The sequence below is a fragment of the Diabrotica undecimpunctata genome, chromosome 8 (genome assembly GCF_040954645.1).
Source record: "Diabrotica undecimpunctata isolate CICGRU chromosome 8, icDiaUnde3, whole genome shotgun sequence".
Classification (NCBI taxonomy): domain Eukaryota; kingdom Metazoa; phylum Arthropoda; class Insecta; order Coleoptera; family Chrysomelidae; genus Diabrotica; species Diabrotica undecimpunctata.
The window spans coordinates 105,731,544-105,753,422 of NC_092810.1; the positions used below are offsets into that span (position 1 = coordinate 105,731,544).

Sequence of the window (21,879 nt, forward strand, 5' to 3'; positions counted from 1 at the left end):
TTCCACCTTTATTTATTTGATATTTGGATTCTCCTCTTTGTAGTGATTTCAAAAATGTGTAACACATTATGCTTAAAGTGATTAGTTTATGAGAAAAATTAATCCAAAATCAAATCACAAATTTATTTAACAATTTCATTACAACATTTAGAATGAACAGTTCACTGCCACAAATATTTTTATTAATTGTTTAAAATGACTGCCATACACTTTCATACAATATTACAATCTATTTTAAAAGTCTTCTCTGACATTGCGTACCACGTCTGCATTTATTTGTTGACATTCATCCTCTATTATTTGTCTTAAATCATCCAGAAATTCTGGTTAAGTAGCACAAATTTTTGTTTTTAAATACCCCCATAAGAAGAAATCTAGGGGTGCTAAATCTGGTGACTTAGGTGGCAAATCCATCATCTGTTCTCTTCTACCTATCCAAAGAACGGAAAAAGTTTCGTTTAAAAATTGTCGCAAAGGTAGAGCAAAAATGTGGACGAGCTTCAGCATGTTGAAATACAACCAAATCTTCGGAAAGGTTATTATTTTCTACTATTCTTTCTGATACGATCAACCACTTCCCTAAGTAACTCAAGATACGATGCATCATTTAAGTTTGCAGTGATAAAAAGGGTCCGATAATGTGATCCCCTAAGATACCACACCATACGTTTAACCTTTGAGGATGCTGTGTGTGCAATTCACGTACAATATATGGATCAGTCTCATCCCAGTATCGGCAATTATGTCTATTCACCAAGGTATTTAATGAAGAGAAGCATTCATCGGAAAGGCAAATATTGCTTAACAATTGTAGATTATTAATGATTCGTAAAATTCGAGACGACGATCAAAATCTTCTTTATTTATTTAATTATGTAGGGTGAAACACCGATTGCTCTGCATATTATTGAGAGTGACTAAGACTGCTCAGCCTCTAAGTTAACTTGCCCTAAAACGGCTACTTGGATTGCTTCGTTATTTACAAGTCTCTGTCGGTTATATGATTTATTGCAAACTGTCCCTATTGCTCCAAATTTCTGCATCAGTTCAATCTCATACTTATGAGTTGCACGTCTATTGTGGTGTGTTTCATTAAAAATTCTAGCAGCATCAAAATACTCTGTTGCAAATTATAACAAATTGTCATTGACTATTAAGCTTAACTCAGACGAACCACTTTCCACCAACAAAACAGTGGTCGTACGGTGGTTGACTTGTCGATCAAAACGACCACTGTCCGTCAACAATTTTGTGGACGTGCTGTGGTCGAATGAACCACAAATCAATCACAAATGAACCACACAAATCACACAGTACAGCGATGAATTTTGAAGAAGCATTGTTGTGGCTTTTACTGCGCCAAAAAAGACGGCGTCGTCGTAATATTTTGTATTGGGTTCATCCTATCATCGAAAATAAAGAGGAAAGTCAATTTTAACAACTTTATCATCATTTAAGACTGTATGATGACAAATTTTTTAATTATTTTCGAGTGAGCAAAAGTACTTTCGATTATTTGTTAACAGAGTTAAAGGATAATTTAAAACGAGAAGATACATCCATGAGGACAAGTATTCCTCCTGACGAACGCCTCGCAATCGCTCTAATGTCAGTAAAACCATTTTATTATTTAATGTTAATTGAAATATTTACACAATAAACATGATGTCAATCAAAAATTTGAGATAAAAGCGACTCCTGGGAAAGTGGTGAAAACTCCGGTTGACTTGGCGACAAAGCTTGCCCCGGATTCTCATGTGGCAAAAGCTGCGGTTATATTGGAGCTAGTGATGCTTAAAGACTACTTCCTTGTGAACATTCCGGTTGAACCCTTCTCGATCGGATCTCGAAATGCTGGATCTCAGGTCGGTCAGTTCGGATACCATAGCGTTCTTCGGGAAACAGCTGTGATCTCTCTTGATATGTATTAGTCGTATTGTAAACATACCCGTGATAACCATCGAAACCTCTATCTCTAACATTGTAGGTCTGCATGGGTTCAGAAAAGAGTATTTTTTAATAACATTTAAAATTTCTATTTAACAAATATTTAACAACCACCACCAGCACGACTTTATGCTTTACGCATAGAAAAGTGAATGACGCTTTGGCTAGGGCTAGGGAGTCGCTGTGCTGGTGGGGATGCCGTGCCTGTGGTCGGCTTGTGGTCGGTGAATTGCCCGTGTGAGCGTAGGACAAGCAGCATCTGCGATAGTTTTGTGGACGGTATCACCCACCGACGACGACAGTTGTTGATACCGACCACAGTCTGTCGTCCGTCTGAGTGCTACCACGATATTTCATACAAATTGTATGCTCTCAACACACAACCACTTTTTTGTGGTTCTAATGTGGTCGAAAAGTGATAGGTCTGAGTTAAGCCTTAACCGATTAAAATGAATGTCCATATATCGAAAAACTGAAGTTTTTTGTTTCTTGGTTTGTAAAGGTACTACTACGAGTAACAGTATGGTTAAATATTTAAAAAGTTTAAATTATGCTACAACCTATTTTTTTAGTCAATTAAGATTCAGTTTTTCTTTTAACAAGAGGGAGATACTATCTTGTTAAAAGAAAAATTGTCTATTGCATAAACCAATTACTACAAGCCGAATCTATTATACATTTTTAAAATCAGTACAAAAAGTAGAATCCAAATATAAAATAAAAAAGGGTGAAGTAATTAAAAAAAAATAAAGAGATGATACGTGAGGTGAGGGGGTGACTTTTGCAGCAAGTTTAAATATGACATATTGTCTCCCCCTTTAAATATTAATTGACGTGTTTTTGCGCTTTTCCTAAAAATTAGAAGTTCAAAAGTTATTTAAGGTAGATAGTTTTATCTGAAAAGCACTGTATACATATATATTTGTTACAGACTTATCGACTACAAATTTCTGTGAATTTGTAATCTATATATTAATAAATAAACGTGAATCACTTTTTTATCTAAAGTATTTGTGTTATCGAATGCAAAATAGTTTATCTAAAAATCTAATCCTCTGCGCTTTCTATTTTTAAGGATTAGGTAGTATCTTGAATATATGATGTGTAATAGCCTCAATGAAATTATTTGATAATTATCCTGGTAATTCAATGTAACAGATTTTATGTTTGTTTTTTATGGTTTAGTAAAACATACCTTTTAATTGTAAATACTTGGACTGTAGACTCATAGAAGTCTACGTTTGAGACCCTTTTTAAGAAAGCAAGCTTCAAGACGGGCAGCAAATAACGTATTTTAAGTTTAATGAGTCAAACCCTTCGAGTATTCTTGCAAATTATCAAATACAATATGTAGAACAAAATTAGAACATAGTAGAGGTCTATTCTAGTTTGGAAGCGATTTGGAAAGGTAAAATCCCCTTTTTGTAACGGAAATCTTAATTTAGAAATGCCTGGATTCGCCAAAATATGTTTAACCCTTTAACGGCGAAATTTGCTTTCTTGAACTTTACCATCAAAAAGTATTTATTAGACGACTATAAGTAGGTCTTTAACAGAAATAAAAAGATCATTTTAAAAAAAGTTGTATATTTTTAGAAAAAACGACCGTTACCTTAACGTAACGCTAGCGTAATGTGACATATAAAATTATTTAGTGTGGAAAATTTCGATACATTCGATACATAAGCCTACATCACACTTTCGGCATTTTGTTATTACACTGGACAAACACCCCTCACCGGCACATCTTCTTCATTTCCTTCCTTCATTTGGCACAATCAAGTGGTTGCGACCATCGTACCTCAAATCATCTGATACCCTGTTCAGACTTACACTGGACCGTGATACTGCCGGCTTTCCTGCTCCCTTAGGCGGAACTCCATATTTCGTAAGATATGTTTGCACTATTTGTCTTCTAAATACTAGCTGTGAAATGTTTTCGTGTGGTCTGTAAACGTTCCACGCATTCACTACTGAAACGTCCAATACCCAGGTAAACTCACCACCACTTTTTGCGTCTAATACTTATTCTGTATCTGGCAGTATTCTCATCCAATAAATCAGTGCCGCCCATAAAACGATTGTATTCCGTTATAAGTGGTGGACGGCTGATAGAAATGTTCTTTTTTTCCATTCGAGAAAATCGTTTCACACTGGTAGTTGGATTTGTACCATGACAGGTGGAAGCCGCAGCGACGACATTATTGTCCAACCATTTTAGAACAATAACTCCATCGTCTTTATCAATTATGGAACGGTATTCGCCTCTTTTGTTTTGCTTCTGAAAATCTTTATTTTTCATAAGTGGACACGACTTGGGTATGCGCTTTTCTCGAATTGTTCCCGTACCATCATAACCATTCTGCTTCAAGTACTATAAAACATTGAAACCCGTGAACAAATTGTCGAAATAAAATTTAAATGGCAATTTTCTTACACCTTCAGGAAACTCTTCAATCATGCCTATCATTGGCGCTATGGTTATTCCGAATTCTTTTTCAAAGTTGCTTTGTCCTTTTGGATTTTTACTTTGGTATAAATCAAAACTGACTAAATACCCTGATGGTGTATTCAGACACCACATCTTGTATCCGAATCTAATGGGTTTTCCACGAATGAACTGCTTACAGGAGTGGCGTCCAAAATACTTTATCATCGATTCATCAAAGTCTAAATGTTCTTCAGGGATCCAGCTTTCCATAAATTTTTGTTTTATAAGATCCATAAAAGTTCTGAGTTTCCATAGCTTGTCTGATTGGTCAGGTTTTGTATTATCTGCACAATGTAAATATTTTATTATTTAATTCAGCGGGTAATTCAGCATAGCCGGATAAAATAAGAATAGCTAGGCAACATTTCATTTCATCGCATGTTATGTTTGGATTTGTTTCATTTAAAAATAATGCATATCTATTAGATTTGTCAACAAGAAACTGTACAATTTGGTCATCTATAAATTTTTCAAACATTTCAGCAGGAGACAAATACACATTTGAGAATCGATTTGATAGTTTAGGAAATTCTCTTGGAGATGGAATAAGGTCTCCGTCAATCCAACTTATTTGGGTTTTTCCTGGTCGCTCTGATAACTTTTGTGTTACACTACTAGCAACAGCTTCGACTTCATAATTCTCCTCTTCGTTGTGAATTCTACCTTCAATATGAGCAGAGAGTTGTTGTCTGCTGAGATTATCAATCATTCCGCCATCATCCTCTTCACCAGAGTCTTCATCCGTGAGGACATTTGAGTCTGGAGGTTCTATAAAAATCTCTCTAACGTCGATATCATCATCATAAACCATATTTAGTGCCTCTTCAAGAGTTAAACCGCACCTAGAATAAAAATAATTATTCTTATTATTTTGCTCCTGCAATCGGCTAGCGTTACGATAACGTAACGGTGAAAAAACGTCTACAAAACGACAAAACCGTGCCAGTTAACTACATGTTTGCTATTCAGTTATAAAGTTTAAACATTTGTTTAGTATTATTGGCTTCTAGAATGACCTCTACCACAAAAATATAAATCTATCAGTACTTACTCTAAATGAAAGTCTATTTTCTGATCACTCATAACACAACATCAAATTTAACACTTATTAACAAATAAATCAAAAGCAAAATCAACCAATTCTTTCACGCCACAGATTGTTTGACCATATGACAGTTGTCTAACATAACCTACAAACGGATTTCAGGCTACAGTTGGGACAGAGCCATATAAATAGAGTTGGGTGCGGCCGTTACATAAACGTAACACTAGCCGTTGATGGGTTAAGGCTGCTTTATATACTGGGAGAAAGATTTTAGACATCATCAAGCATAACAAACTTATCTTTTAGGACTTGACACTAAAGACATCCAGATTGTTAAAAATCTGTATTGGACTAAAATAGTCCTTATCAAGTAAGCAGATATGGTAGGTCAAAACCTTAACATTACTAAAGTAATTAGATATAGCTCCACTGCTGTTTAACCTTTACACGGAACAAATTAGACGTACTGAAAAAGCACAATAAAGACATCAAAATTAGGAGCGTATCAATAAGTAATTTTTTATATGCAGATGATACTGTTATACTGACAGATAATAACAAAGATTTCAAAATGATACTTAGAGGAGTAAATATTATAGGCAACAAATTAGAGTCAAGACCAACAAAAATCAAAATTATGGTAATTAGTAAGAAGAACGTCCAAAAAATCGACTTACATGTTGAAAACGAACATATTAAATGAGTACACCAATTCAAATATCTAAAATACACGGTAAATGAAGGGGGAAACCTGAAGTAGAGACTCAGATTTGAATTAGAATGGAAACATTCAAAAAAAAAAGTAAGAAAGTATTCCGTAACCAACTTGAGCGTTAGCACATAATGGCGCTTTGAAAAGTTTCTTAATTTCTACGCTGTTCTTCGGTGTAAAGTAGTAAACGTTAAAGCAGAAAGCAGTTTTATTTTTGTTTGTTCTATTAGATGTCTAAAGTTTTTGACATCAATAAAATATGATTTTGTTATAGTAATAAGTAAGCTGTATTTTACTTTGTCAAAATGAAACACAAGTATACAAATACGTTATCTATGAGCATAATTATGTTGGAGTTTAAATATCTGCATCTGTCTATCTTTACTTTTACTGAGAAATGTGCTTCTCTACTTCCAAAAGCATCAATAATTTACTACAGATTCGGTTACGTATTACTTGTAGCTTTAAAATGTGGTTGTTAATATTATTTCGCCTGCATTGTAAACATCTTTTGCCTAACATAGCTGACTCATCAGCAATTGCTTTAGAGCATAATGTTACGTCTTTGACAAAACTTTTCTAAGCATATGTTCGAACGTTTAAAAGTCGTTTTTTTTAATTCCTTAATTAGAAGTCGATATACGGTCCAATATATTTTTATTCCTACCGTCAAAAATACTTGGACAATCGCTAATTCTTCAATTTTGGGAAACTTTGCCTTCTGATCTGGATTGGAAACTTCTTCAAAAAGCTTTTTTAATTCGGTTTTACTTTGTATATTTTTGTTAAGTTGTGTTCGTCCAACACCAAAGTTTTCAGTCAATTTTGTAGCACTCGTACTAATAATATCGCAGTACTTTTCACAATAATATCAATTTTGTCTTTAAGTGTTAAACGTTTTGTCTTTAGAAAGGTCGACAATTTGATTTAAACATTTAAACAAGATACAAAGTTTAGTGGTAACTAAATTAAATACATGTGTAATTTACAGTTGTAGAGATGTACAGCTGTACAGACAAAAAGAAGAGAAGAAAAGAGGATACACAAAAGAAAAAACGAAACCACTTAAATGAGGAACTTAAATATATAGAAAAAGTTAACAGAGAGAAAGGATTCAGAGTATTTATTCTATAAGAACGTTAACATTGAAAAGAATTCAAGCTAACTACAAAGCAATGCAGAAGTCCGAATAGTGATATATTAACATCAAGGAAAGGTGTATTAAATCGATGGGTGCAATACTTTAACTGGGTATCTAATATAAAGGAAGAGAAAGAAAGTCTGGAAGACGAAATTTTTGAGGTAAGCGAAATAGACGAGAGGGAAGAGATAAAAAAAATATGGACATAGAAATCCCTCCCCACTGATTAAAATATTGGTATTTCAGTAGTAGCAAATTATTCTTTGCACCATACACAAAACCGGAGGTATCTTTAAATGCTCTAACCACAGAGGAATTACCTTTCTACATGCAGTTTATAAAATATTATCTTATATACTTTGCTATCATATGGCGCCATATGCAGAACACATAATTTAAAAATACCAGGCTGGTTTCAGAGATGATAAATCGACAATTCATCAGATTGCAACTTTGAGACAAATTTTAGAAAAAGCACTGGAATATAGCATAAATCTGTGTAAACAGAGAAGAAATGTTCAAAACAATAAAAGAGCTAGAAGTACGAAATCTGTTGGTAAATTTAACAAAACTAACTTTCGAAAAAGTTGAATATAGAGTGCGAGTCCAGGGGGAAATGTCAGAACCTTTTAGAACAAATGACGGGCTGCGACAGAGAGAATCTCTCTCATGTTTACTGTTTAGTCTTGTTCTGGAAAACTGTAATAAGTATGTCACAAATCACAACCACCGGTTCAATATTAACAAATCAGTACAAATCCTTGCCAATGCTGATGATATCAATATTGTTGGGAGAACGGAAAATGCTGTACGAGAGGCGTAGGTAGTACTAAAAAATAAAAATAAGCACGCAACCACAAATCTTACGGCCACTTGTTATAGAAAAAGAAAAACACTCGGTAATACTAAAAACAAGACTACCGCAGAGATAAATCACAGAATTTGCACAGTAAACAGGCGCTATTTTGGGCTTAATCTCCTTCTTAAATCTTCAATTATATCAAGAAATACAAAAGATATACCAGTAACTAGATATTGTAAAAAATATTAACATAGGACGTCTGAGGTGGATAGGGTATATAATGTAATAGGTGTATAATGTAATACGTGCTTGGCGAAGAAAGGCGATGGATAGGGACGACTGGAGAGAAATTATTGAGGAGATTAAGACCCACATAGAGTAAAGCCAATATGATGATGATGATTTAGTTTGCTTGCTAGGGAAACTCTTGGGTAGTTGTGACCGCTTTATAGCCGTGCCTAGAAGGTTGGATATTTCCATAATTATTTATGATTCTATGAAAATATAATGACATGCAAATGAAATAATTTGTTTAGCTTTTAACACTTTATCTAGCAATTAGATTATAAAGCTAATCAGAGGAAAAATTCCAAACTTGTTTTTTCGAGAAGAGATTCGACAAGTCGCGACCATAACTAAGATGGTCAAGAGAACGGAATTTCATTTAAATTTATTTTAGGCATGATAAAAATCCCTAATATTACAGGTGACCGCTTTAAAAAGGTGGGATAATGAGGTTTTACTGTATACAATATATATTATTCATTTAGCTCTATATATCATAAAGGCCTAGAGCATAGAATTACAGTTTCCTAAATCGTATATTACAAAAGTCCATTTTTACATTCTTTAAACTACACAACCGCTTACTACAAAATTACAAGTGTGTATATTTTATATGGTACTAAGTCACAGTTTTTTCTATGCCTCCTTTACTGTCCTTCTCCAGCTTTTAATATTTACTGCGTTATCTTTGCTGATTGAACAGTTCTTTGATACGGAATTTTTGTACGCCGCTTAAATTTTTTCTCTACATTTTCGCTTTTTTCATCATATCTAATGTATTTAAATAAAACATAGTATTTTTCGTTGCAACGGCAATTATTCCAATTAAACAATAAAAAAGAATAGCTTGGTCTTACTATTTTAGACCTAGTTTATTAAAGATCTCAATCATTTATATTTCTATTGTTATTAAAAGAAAAGTTTAATATTTACACGAGAACCGACATTTCAATTGTTTTGTAACTTTTCTTTGTGTTTCGAACAAGTGAACGCATTTGTTATTTAGCAATGATGGACGAAAATATGTACACTGCTAAAACAAAATAAAGTTTACTCAGTGTATAAAAATAGTAATAATAAAAGTTGTTTATGCAAGACAAACACAACAAATACGGACCTAAATTTTGAATTGATGCTGATGATGATCCAAATTTTGGATTAATGCAGACGTTTCGATAAATACGAGTAATATATAATACCTTTTTCTACTTCATTAAAGAAAATACACCCCCAGAAAAGCAAATTCTAAAGTAGGTACATCGTTCTCGTACAAATGGAGTCATTTATCGGTTATTATTATTAATGGATAAAAATATCATTAGGATGAAGTTAGTTCTTCAGCTAATAAATCAATTAAAGAAAAGAAAGGAGAAGGAAGCGAGAAAAGCAGAAAATCAATATAAGTGAAAATGAAGAAATTTCAAATTGTCCTGTATAAATATAAAAAAACAAATGATTTCTACCAGTATGTCTGTATAGTGAAAATAATATTCGTTTTCTTGCAATAATGACTGTGTTTCACAAAAATCAAAAGCATAGTGCAGGTCTAGACAAATAAAAAATATATCAAAAGTTTTGGATAATTACCTTATTGATTAAATTATAATTGAATTAAATTAATCATAATTTAAAATTATATAAGAGGGTAAGTTACTGATACTGTTATTACTTTTAAGGAAAAAATCACACTGCTAGCTATATAATCTTTTCTGATGTATTTTTCTTGCCTTAGGGTTTTGTTAGTGATTCCAGCAGCTGACGCAGTCCTATTTCCGCCAAAAAGTTAGGTACCTAATATGCACTTTTGCACCTTTTGCGATCTCCCTGACCTAGTCAATCATTCTGGCAAATTTTTTCCGATCCTGCGCTTGTTGATACTGGGGATATATATCCAGACGCGAATGTTTTTTACTCATGATGCTTGTTATCTAATAACTTCAGTTTATCTTTCAATCTTGCCCTCTATTATAAGTTGTAAGATACGATACTGGTTACCTGGAAAAATATGACCTAGATAGGAAATTTTTCTGCATTTTATGGTTGTAAAAGTTTCCGAATAATATTACCATTTGTAGAACTTCTTTGTTTAATCTTTTTTCACTTATGGAAATCACAGCCTTCTTCTGTGAATCTACATCTCTAGCCGATTTATGGTGCCTACTTTAAGAGTCCAGATTTCAGTACCACTCAGGAGCGTTTTTTTTTTAAGCCGTCTGTTATAAACCAATCATACGGTAGCCAATAGGCTTATTGTACTGTACATGTTCCATTCCTTTACGATAGCCATTCCAAAATTCTGGAAACCTGAACTAGCTTATACTGTGGATGGGTACCATATATATTTGAACTCACTTCGTTGTCTCCAAAAAATGTTTGCCGCCTGCGATCCAATGCCTCACAGCAATGCAAGATATGATTGATTTTGTACTGCTACAGAGTCTGCAGCTTAAGTCTCCGTGAAACGGTCCCATTGTATGCAGGTGGCTCTGAACTGACGCATGTCTAGTAAGGAAGCTTGTTATGACTCTGAGCTGATTCCTGCTTGTTTTCCGTAGTACTTCAGCCCTGTTAGCACATGTCCATACAATATATAATTGCTCTACACGTGTTTCGAGTTATTCAACTCGTCATCAGGAGCACTTGTGGAAGTTCAACTGAAATGAAATGCAGTCTAGTATTTGGTTATTATAACCAAAATAATAAGCCAGGTACGCTAGCAGCGACATCTATACGAAGTAACAAGAAGTCCAGAGACCTCTCATCTCAGACCTCAATTTACTATCAGAGAGAGGTCTCTGGACTTCTTGTTACTTCGTATATATATATATATATATATATATATATATATATATATATATATATAGCTATGTGTTTGACCGGGTATGTTTTTCCAGTGTGAGTTGTGTTGGCTTCGGATCCAGAATTCTTTCCGGTCGCGGACGATGCTTTTTGACACTCTCACGACCGGCTCTGGAACGAAGTATTTTGTAGCTTATGCTCTTATTACAAGTGCAATCGGCTGTTTCATTGCCATATATGCCTTGATGACCTGGAATCCATACCAGTGTAACCCTGTTATGTTTCGCCAGTCTGTCGAATTCGTGTCGACATTCACACACTAGCCTAGAGTCTACCTTAGGGCTTATGAGAGCCCCAATGGCTGCTAAACCTGTAAGTTAATTTCGCTTGCACACTGCATAGCACACAAGACTGCAAAAATCTCTGCCAGAAATACAGAGGTATATTCTCCTAGTGGAATAGAAATATTGAGATTTTTTTCACTACAAAATATTCCTACAACCGAACCTTCTACAGTTTTAGACCCGTCTGTATACCAGGTTGAGAAACCCGGGTCAGTAATTAAAGTCTTGGGTCATTTGTATCTTTAATTAAGGAACTACTTATCGTTTACGGACTTCATTATCTGGGAATAAACAGATACTGTTATTATATATCAGACTGACTCATTATTTGTATCACGTTTGAACCGGCTCTTATAAGATCCGAGTCGTAATAATTTCAAAAACCGGTTCTCTCGGGTCAGTTTAAAGATCTGGATCATACGGGAACCCATCACTAAAGGGTTAAAGGAAGTTTAAGGAGAAGCTTCTAAACTTGTCTTTATATTAATAAAGAAAAATCAACATATATGGACTACATAAAATCGATCAGTATGAAAACCTAAATGCCTAAAGGTAGAGCATAAAATCTACGAATATATCGCCAGCTTCCGCTACCGAGCCTAAATATTAAAATAGAACAACAAGGTTAAGCAGGAAATAAAAGTAAAGATATTTAGCTGTATAAAGTATTTTTATAGAGGCGAAGGACTAAATACGGACTCTACGGAATACTTATATAGAAAAAAAATATCAGAAAAGATTGCTAGGTATAAAATATTAGAAAACGATAACATCGAGGAAAGTTGGAAAAAAAACTCAAAAATAACATATTAACGCAGCAACAAAACAACTTGGAGAGAGGAAAGTAACAAACACAAACATATCGAAAAAGAAAACCTCATGATTTAAAGAGGAAATGGAGACAAATTGTGATGCACACAACCACTATAAACGAATCAGAAATAAAACGAATACTTTAGTTAAACAAATAAAAAGGGAACACTGGCAGAGCTGCTCACAAAAGATGGAACATAACTTCTATGGAACACAGAAATAAATATGGAGAATGATCAGAGGACAAAGAAAAGGTATTAACAAACTAACAAAAGCGAAACACATTCAAAAGGAAATATGGGAACATTCATACTTTCGATCCCTATTTGCTAGAGGTAACGGTAATGAACCACCAATACCAGAGCTGTCGGCAAACGAAGAAATAAATATTGAGGAGGATGAGGTAAAGTAGCATTAAAGAAATCAAAAAATAAAAAATCAGGAAGAGGACAGAATACCAAACGATATCCTAAAGTACGGATTACCAGATCTGGCCAAACAACTACTAAAACTAATCCAAAAAATAATAAAACAAAAAAGAATTTCTCAAGAATGGGTATCAAGCATCCTAATAACTCTCTTCAAAAAAGGAGACAAATTGGACCCGAAAAATTACAGAGGAATTAATTTATTAAACACAAAACTAAAATTAACAATCAAAGTAATAACAAATAAACTGAATGAAATTATAACACTAGATGAAGAACAAGGTTTTAGGTCGGGAACATCATGAACCGACGCTATATTTATAATGAGGCAACCGCAAGAGAAATCATTCTTCTTCTTCTTAGCCTTGTGCCGTCCATGTTTGGAGATAGGCCTCTCCCAACTCCTTCCATCGGTCTCTATCCTGAGCAACATATTTCCAATTTCTTCCGGCTATTCTTTTAATATCATCAACCCATCTCATCTGTGGTCTTCCTCTTGGTCGTTTACTTTCGTAAGGTCTCCAATGTTGTAGTATTCCAATGTTGGTCTTTTTGTCTAGCAGTGTGGCCCGCGAAGCTCCATTTAATTTTGGCAATTTTTGTTGCTATGTCCTCCACTTTTGTTTTGGATCTTACCCAGTCGTAAGATAACATTGCTCTTTCCATTGTTCTTTCTGTGTGGCTAGTTTATTCATGTTTGCCTTGGTTAGGGTCCAGATTTGACATCCATATGTCATGATAGGAAGGATGCATTGGTTGAACACTTTGCTCATCAAGTATTGGGGTATTTTGCGGTTCTTAAGTATCCAACTAAGTTTTCCAAATCCTGCCTATGCTAGTCTTGCTCTTCTAGTAATTTCCGCACTTTGGTTCTCTTTGTCAAGTCTCAGGATTTGGCCTAGGTAGATATATTCCTGGATTTGTTACACTGCCATACGTCTGGGGTCATCTGTGTTTGTCATTATTTTTGTTTTTTTCATATTCATTTTTAGGCCGACGTATTGGGAGCTGGCTGATAGTTCCCCCATCATAATTTGCAGTTCCTCGAATGTGCTCACTATAATCATTATGTCGTCAGCGAATCAGAGGTGGTTTAACTTGTTGCCATTAACGTTAATACCATAGGTTGACCAATTTGTAGTTTTGAAGACGTCTTGTAGGGCTAGCTTGAAAAGTTTTGGCGATATTACGTCTCCTTGTCTCACTTTTCTCTAAATGGGGATGGGATTTGTATTTTCGCCTAGTTGTAATATCATAGTTGAATTTTCATATATATTATATATTATGTATTAGTTGCCTATATCTCGAATCTATTCTACAATTATTAATAGCTTGTTCTATGGCCCACATCTCGATACTATCAAACGCCTTTTCATAGTCGACGAAGGCAAGAAATACGGGTAGTTGGTATTCGTTTGCCTTCTCTATCAATGTTCTCATTGTCAGCAGATAGTCTGATGTACTTATATCCTTTGCGGAAGCCAGCCTGTTCAACCGGTTGGTAATTGTCCATTTTGTAGGTTAACCGGTTGTTAATAATTTTCATAAATAGTTTGTATACTCGACTGAGCAACGATATAGGTCTATAATTCTGTAGATCACATTTGTCCCCTTTTTTGTGTAAGAGTATTACTAGACTCTCGTTCCAGTCTTTGGGGATCTTGCTATTATGGAGACATCTATTAAATAGCTCTGTTAATACAGAGAAATTATTAGAATACAACAAACCAATATATCTATGCTTCGTGGACCTTAAGAAGGCATTTGACCAGTTCAAATTATGGACGTTGTCCACTTTATACACAAGAGAGATACCTTTAGGAATAGTTAAAATGACCGAAAATATCTACCAAAACAACACAATAAAACTCTAAGTAAAAGAAGAACTAATTGACCCTATTGAAGCTGGCAATGGAATAAGCCAGTGAGATTCCCTGAGCCATCTGTTGTTCAACCTGATTATGGATAAAATATTCAAAAAGTAAGAATTAAAAAAGATCACCAAATGGCAAAAAACAACTTAAAATAATGGTAAGTAACTAGGGGACAGAGCTAGAAGTACAAATATACGACGCAGATGCAAGGTTAAGAACATCAAGAACTGGGTAAGAAATAGAAGAATAGAATGGAACGATCATAGAAGCCGAATGACAACAAATATAGTAGTAAAGACGGCAAGAAACGGTTTCCCAATAGGAAGACGATCAGTAAGAAGACCACGAAAGCGATGACAACGTACTGGAGGCGCATTGAAAACAGACAGAGTCATGTCTACATCAAAGGAAGAAGAAGAAGAAGAAGAAGTATTTTTATACATACAAAGACTAAATGAACAATAAGTTATTGCGACTTATTGAAAAGCGTGGAAAAAATTAAACGGAACTAAGAGCTATCATAGCCAGAATGAACAAGAAAGATATATGACAGAGCAGAATTGAAGAATATTCTTAAGCGGGTCAAAACCACAAATAATTATATTGTCAATAACAGAAGAAAGGGGAAACATTTGCCTCATAAGAATAAACTTTCTCAGATTTAGATTAAACACGTGGCCAAGTTTTGGTATAAATTCTATTTTAATTCCAAGTCATATGTATGTATATCGTAATTCTTCAAAACTTAACTGCTTTCTTGTTGATAAGCGAGTTATTCTTTATTATTAGTAAAGTTGTTGAAAAATTTCCTAAAAGAACAATTGTTCAATTTTGTAACTTACTGTATAGTGAACCGTATCCGCATAGAATTTGAATAAACTGTCATTGACCCTCTCATTCTTATTTATATTCATTTAGCATGTTTTAAAAATATTTGGGTTTAAACTTAAAATAAAATAAATTGCATGACACAGATTTAGCATATGTCATTACTAGTATGAAAATGTGGGAAGGTAATTTTTAAAAGTTTTCTTTTAACACTAGAATGGCCGGAGGTTTCATTTAATCATTAAACGACTATATATAATCTGTCGACTTTACTCTACATGATTTATCATGTGATTTGTCATATGATTTGGTATGACATTTACATGGAATGAAATTTACATGTTTACATTATGTGATAATAAAACCATATGATACATACAACACAAACATATCTAAATATCGCGCCTTATTTTTATGTGAATTCAGTGAAATTCCCTTCCCGAGAGACAATATTCTTTATTTATTTTTTGTTTGTTGCTTTGATATTGAGCCTATTGTCTAATATGTGCTATTGTGTGGTATGTTTTATTTATAATTTATTTAGTTTATTTTAATCTTAGTTTAGTGTTTTATTGTCTTCTCAGTCAAAGTTTTAGTTTAGTTTTTTTTATTAATTATTTTTAATTAAGTATAATACAATATAATATAAATACCACTAAATTTGATATAACCCGTCCACTATCTTTTCGTAAGAGCCACCTGCGAGCCTAAAGGCGTCTTATCTTTTTCTTCATACTATTAGCTGTACGCAGTTGTAGCCGGCGTATTATTATTGAAAGTCAGGAAGCCAATGCAAGCAAAGATTCATTTTCCATTATAATAAGTTATAAATCTAATAGTTGTACCTATACTATGTCTAATATCTACATGACTATAAACAAAAAGAAAAATCAACCTAACCTCATTGTCACTTGTATTATAAGTCACATAGCCCAGTCGGGTTAAAAAAAAGGTCGAAAAATTTTTCGCAGATATCTGAAGCTTTTAAGACATAGGCGGTGGTTACTAGATGACGAATAGATGAAAAAGTGCTCGTATTTTTATCTTGCGTCTTTTTTAAACAATAATTTATGGTCACAATTTGATTTTTTGTCTATAAGTTTGTTCCCTTATATTTAACATAAACAATATTTATATCATTTTTTTATATCAAGAATATCTTTATCTTTCCGTTTTTTAAATTACAATTAATAAATAATTTACGGATATATTTGCATAAAAGCAGTTTTTTGAACTAATTTATAAATTTTATTAATTTTTTTATTAACAAAATAAAATGTTATTAATAAATTTGAACATCGAGGAATTACCGTCTTTTAAATTTGTGCGAAATTTCCCCCCGATCGGTCAAATGGTTTAAAAGTTATTTAATTTATTTATCTCTGAGGCTAAATATTTAAACTATTGAACTTGTTCTATTAGTGATGCTAGACATATTTAGTAAATTTCATAGGATCCTTTAAGACCTAAACTATCTCAGAAGTTAAATGCACATTGCGTTTACATCGAAATTATTTACAAAATAAAAGTTTGAAAAGGGGGTATGTTTTTTACTTATAAACAATTTTAATAACTTCTATATTTTTCAAGCTACAGACTTGTACGTACAACCATTGGATAACTGGTAAAAAAATTTTGGAGATATTTAGATCTAAAAACATAAATAAATGTGTTTACCGTCCTCGTACTGTACATATACCGATACACATATATAAACATATAGATCGTCAAAGCAGTAAGTAATTATAATTAATATAAGGAATATAATATAATGTGTAAAAAATTACCTGAAATTTAATTTATTAATATTACATCATTGATATAAAATGAGAAAAATATATGTTGATTTTCCGAGATTTCCGGGAGGGGTGAAAATTATCTCATCATTAATACTGCGACAGACTATTACGGTAAATTTCAAATGGACTCCATTTTTTCGAGGTTTCCCATATTTCCCGGCCAGTGAAAACTATGTAGTTATTCATATTTCGACGAGCTACCCCAGATTAAAAAAAAGAGGCTTCTAGCTGCTTGATGGAAGCTTAGATAATGTAAACCTTTCTACGTGTTTCAATTTGAAGTTCCGATCTCAAAAAAAACGGAGCTGAAACAGTTATCCCCTCCACTTTCCTATGTCGATCTTTTGAAAGTACCTTTGTTTCTAAGGGCTGTAAGTTTCGAAAAATTTGATGAATTTTATAGCTGTGTTTCAATATAAAGTTTCGATTTTCATTTAAAATTTATGCAAATTTTACTTCTTATTGTTTATAAACAATAGAGATATGAGTTTTTAAAAAATAGTCCCTAACTTCGTTCCTATTGGCCATAGGTTTTTTTTTAATGTGAGTTTTTTTACCAGCTATCCAATAGTTGTACGTACAAGTTTGTAGCTTGAAAAATATAGAAGTTATTACAATTTTTTATAAGTAAAAAACATACCACTTTTTCAAACGTTTATTTTGTAAATAATTTCGATGAAAACGCAATATGCATTGAACTTCTGAGATAGTTAAAAAAGTCTTAAAGAATCCTATGAAATTTGCTAAATGTGTCTAGCATCATTAATAGAGCAAGTTCAATAGTTTAAATATTTAGCCTCAGGGATAAATAAATTAAATAACTTTTAAACTATTTGACCGATCGGGGAGAAATTTCGCACAAATTTAAAAGACGGTAATTACTCGATGTTCAAATGTATTAATAACATTTTGTTTTGTTAATAAAAAAATTAATAAAATATATAAATTAGTGCAAAAAAACTGCTTTTTTGCAAATATCTCCGTAAATTATTTATCAATTTTAATTAAAAAAACGGGAAAATAAAGATATTCTTGATATAAAAAAATGATATAAATATGGTTTATGTAAAATATAAGGGAAAAAACTTATAGAGGGTGATTCATTTAGAGGTACTTTTTTTGGTGGGGATTTGATTGGAGACCGTGCATGAATACTGTCAAACTGAATGTTGTGTGCTAAATGTGTCTAGCATCATTAATAGAGCAAGTTCAATAGTTTAAATATTTAGCCTCAGAGATAAATAAATTAAATAACTTTTAAACTATTTGACCGATCGGGGAGAAATTTCGCAGAAATTTAAAAGACGGTAATTCCTCGATGTTCAAATGTATTAATAACATTTTGTTTTGTTAATAAAAAAATTAATAAAATTAATAAAATTTATAAATTAGTGCAAAAAAACTGCTTTTTTGCAAAAATATCTCCGTAAATTATTTATCAATTTTAATTTAAAAAACGGGAAAATAAAGATATTCTTGATATAAAAAATGATATAAATATGGTTTATGTAAAATATAAGGGAAAAAACTTATAGAGGGTGATTCATTTAGAGGTACTTTTTTTGGTGGGGATTTGATTGGAGACCGTGCATGAATACTGTCAAACTGAATGTTGTGTGCTAAATGTGTCTAGCATCATTAATAGAGCAAGTTCAATAGTTTAAATATTTAGCCTCAGAGATAAATAAATTAAATAACTTTTAAACTATTTGACCGATCGGGGAGAAATTTCGCAGAAATTTAAAAGACGGTAATTCCTCGATGTTCAAATGTATTAATAACATTTTGTTTTGTTAATAAAAAAATTAATAAAATTAATAAAATTTATAAATTAGTGCAAAAAAACTGCTTTTTTGCAAAAATATCTCCGTAAATTATTTATCAATTTTAATTTAAAAAACGGGAAAATAAAGATATTCTTGATATAAAAAATGATATAAATATGGTTTATGTAAAATATAAGGGAAAAAACTTATAGAGAGTGATTCATTTAGAGGTACTTTTTTTGGTGGGAATTTTATTGGAGATCGTGCATGAATACTGTCAAAATGACATTTCGCTTTTGTTCAGTATTGTTTGACATTTCATGATCAAAAGACTTAGCCCGGCACAGCCTCTAGAAATTATTAAGTTGTATTTTGAAAATGGGAGTTCTGTGAACGTACAATTCTCTTTACCATTAGTAAGTTTTAAACCCAGTTTTCATTATTGGATAACACGTGACCAAATATACCACATGTGCTGAATGTACAGAAGAAAATATAGCGACGGTAACGGATAGTGTACTCGAAAATAATGAAGAATCGATTCGTCTCAGTTCTCAACAGCTTGGCTTGTCATATGCAACAACTTTTCAGTCGATGGGCTCTTGATAATCTTTCAGAAGATTCACTGTTGTGAACAAGATGGCGCCACATGCCATACAGCCCGTGAATGCATGGCTTTACTGCGAAAACGATAAACGAATAAATTATTTCACGCATTGGACCAGTGAATTAGCCGCCTACATCCTGTGACATCTCACCTCTAGATTTTTTCTTTTGGGCTACCTAAAGTCCAAAGTCTACATAAATAAACCAGATACGATTGAGGCGTTGGAGGCCAATATTACTCAAATCATTGGTGAAATACTAATAGAAATGTTGGAACGAGTCATCGAAAATTGGAACTTCAGAATGAACCTCAGAATTTAATCGTAGTCATGGCCAACATTTAAATGAAATTATCTTTAAGAAGTAATTGTAAAGAATGGTTCTTTTGTATGATAATAAATATTTTCAAATAAAATTTATTTTTTTCATTACTTTTTCTTGTTGAAAAAAGTACCTCTAAATGAATCACCGTTTAGAAAAAAATCAAATTGTGACTATAAATTATTGTTTAAAAACAACGCAAGGTAAAAATACGAGTACTTTTTCATCTATTCGTCATCTAGTAACCCCCACCTATGTATTAAAAGCTTCAGATATCCGTGAAAAATTTTTCGACCTTTTTTTTAACTAGACTAGACTGGGCTATAATAACAAAATAAACAAATGCATTGCAAAAAAATAAATTAAATCAGCGTGAAACCAAACAAGACAAAATTAATGTAAAGTAATGATTCTTCTGTAATGCTAAATATAGAAACACTTCTTAAAAAGTAAGTAATAATCAAATATATTACGACCAGAAAAAAAATCATAATCCTGTTTTTTATTTTCACGACAAGCCTCACTCATATAGTATAAGGGTTACATTTTTATCTAGCATCAATTGTGTTAAATTGGATTACATAGGAAATAACACTTTAGGCATGAAATCGATTACATCATGATTACCTACAATTTCATTATTTAAATATGCTCTGCCAATATTTTACTTTTTTATTTTTGCCTAGCGACAGTCTCATTAAACATGCAAACTGTTAAAACAAATTACTTCTATTTTTGTGTCAACTTAGTTATTATTTATAAAAATGTATCGCCGTCGTGCCATACTTGAATAAACATTTTAAAAGATATTAACGTGACTAAGTGTCGGATAACAATAGATAACAAATGAAATGCCACACAACAAATCCACAATATTGACAATGAAAAACTGGTTTTCGATTAAAAACTACAAGGAGAAAAATAACGAAGTCGCTTACTTTTGTATACAGCTCTAAGGCCGTCATTGTGCACACTCTTTATGTAACTTTCACTAGCGGCACTGCATACACCGAATTCACCGAAAATTCACTGGAAGTAAGTAATGACAGGTACCCACAGTAAGTACCTGTCCGTAAATATTCTTATCTTATCAGTTGGATGTGTTTTGCGAGCGCAAAAAGTGCCTGCTAGCAGGAGTAATTCCACGTTCACGGCGCACCATGCTTATGGTGAATATTGATCAAAGAACCAGAAACCAGATCCTGCGCTACAGTGTCGCCGTATACTGGCGAGTAAAAGTCGCCTACTTGAGGAAGGCAATGATTTGTTTAGGTCACGGGGTCATGGCCACAATACAATTCTTACCAAAAATATATTTCCTTAATAGATCGACAAATATATTTGTGAGAATATTGATGCAAATTATATAAAGAGAGAAAGTGGCCAAAATTTTTGAAAGAATCGGCCCTATTGTTCTCAAGAATGCTAGTTATACAGAGTGAGTTATATTTAGTATTAGTACAAGGATCTCGGAAATCCTATTGATACATATTCATAACTTGATAAGTAGGTAATTTTAAAGTAATTTACTTTTACTTTTCGAAAAAAACTTTTTGAAAAAAAAAAATCATTGCTAAACGATATAATAAAATAAAAATAAACTAATTATTCCATTATTACTCTATTAAAGTTAAAAAATTAAAACGGGTAAACCACAATAAAATTAAATGACGCTACGGGGTCGTTCAAATATTACATAACAAGCAATATGTTGGAGAGGGGTCTCGTAAAACGTTACGGTGTGTTTCAGGGTACGGAAAGGGGTTCGAATAACGCGTTACGTAACTTTGTTGTTTTACTTAAATAAAAACTATGGAATTAAAATCTCCGAAGTTGGCAATCCTTTTCGTTTATGTTTTACAGTTTTACATTTATATT

General features: G+C 32.8%; 1 protein-coding gene across 1 annotated transcript in view; it reads right to left on the bottom strand.

Annotated features, from left to right (window-relative positions):
* didum (dilute class unconventional myosin) overlaps positions 1–21,169 on the bottom strand; it is a 162,624-nt gene extending 141,455 nt beyond the window's left edge. Inside the window, exon 1 of the mRNA XM_072540690.1 lies at positions 20,940–21,169. Within this exon, the coding sequence (XP_072396791.1) occupies positions 20,940–20,966 (27 nt within the window). The 5' untranslated portion in view covers positions 20,967–21,169. The remainder of the gene's footprint in view (positions 1–20,939) is intronic.
* Positions 21,170–21,879: the final 710 nt, after the last annotated feature.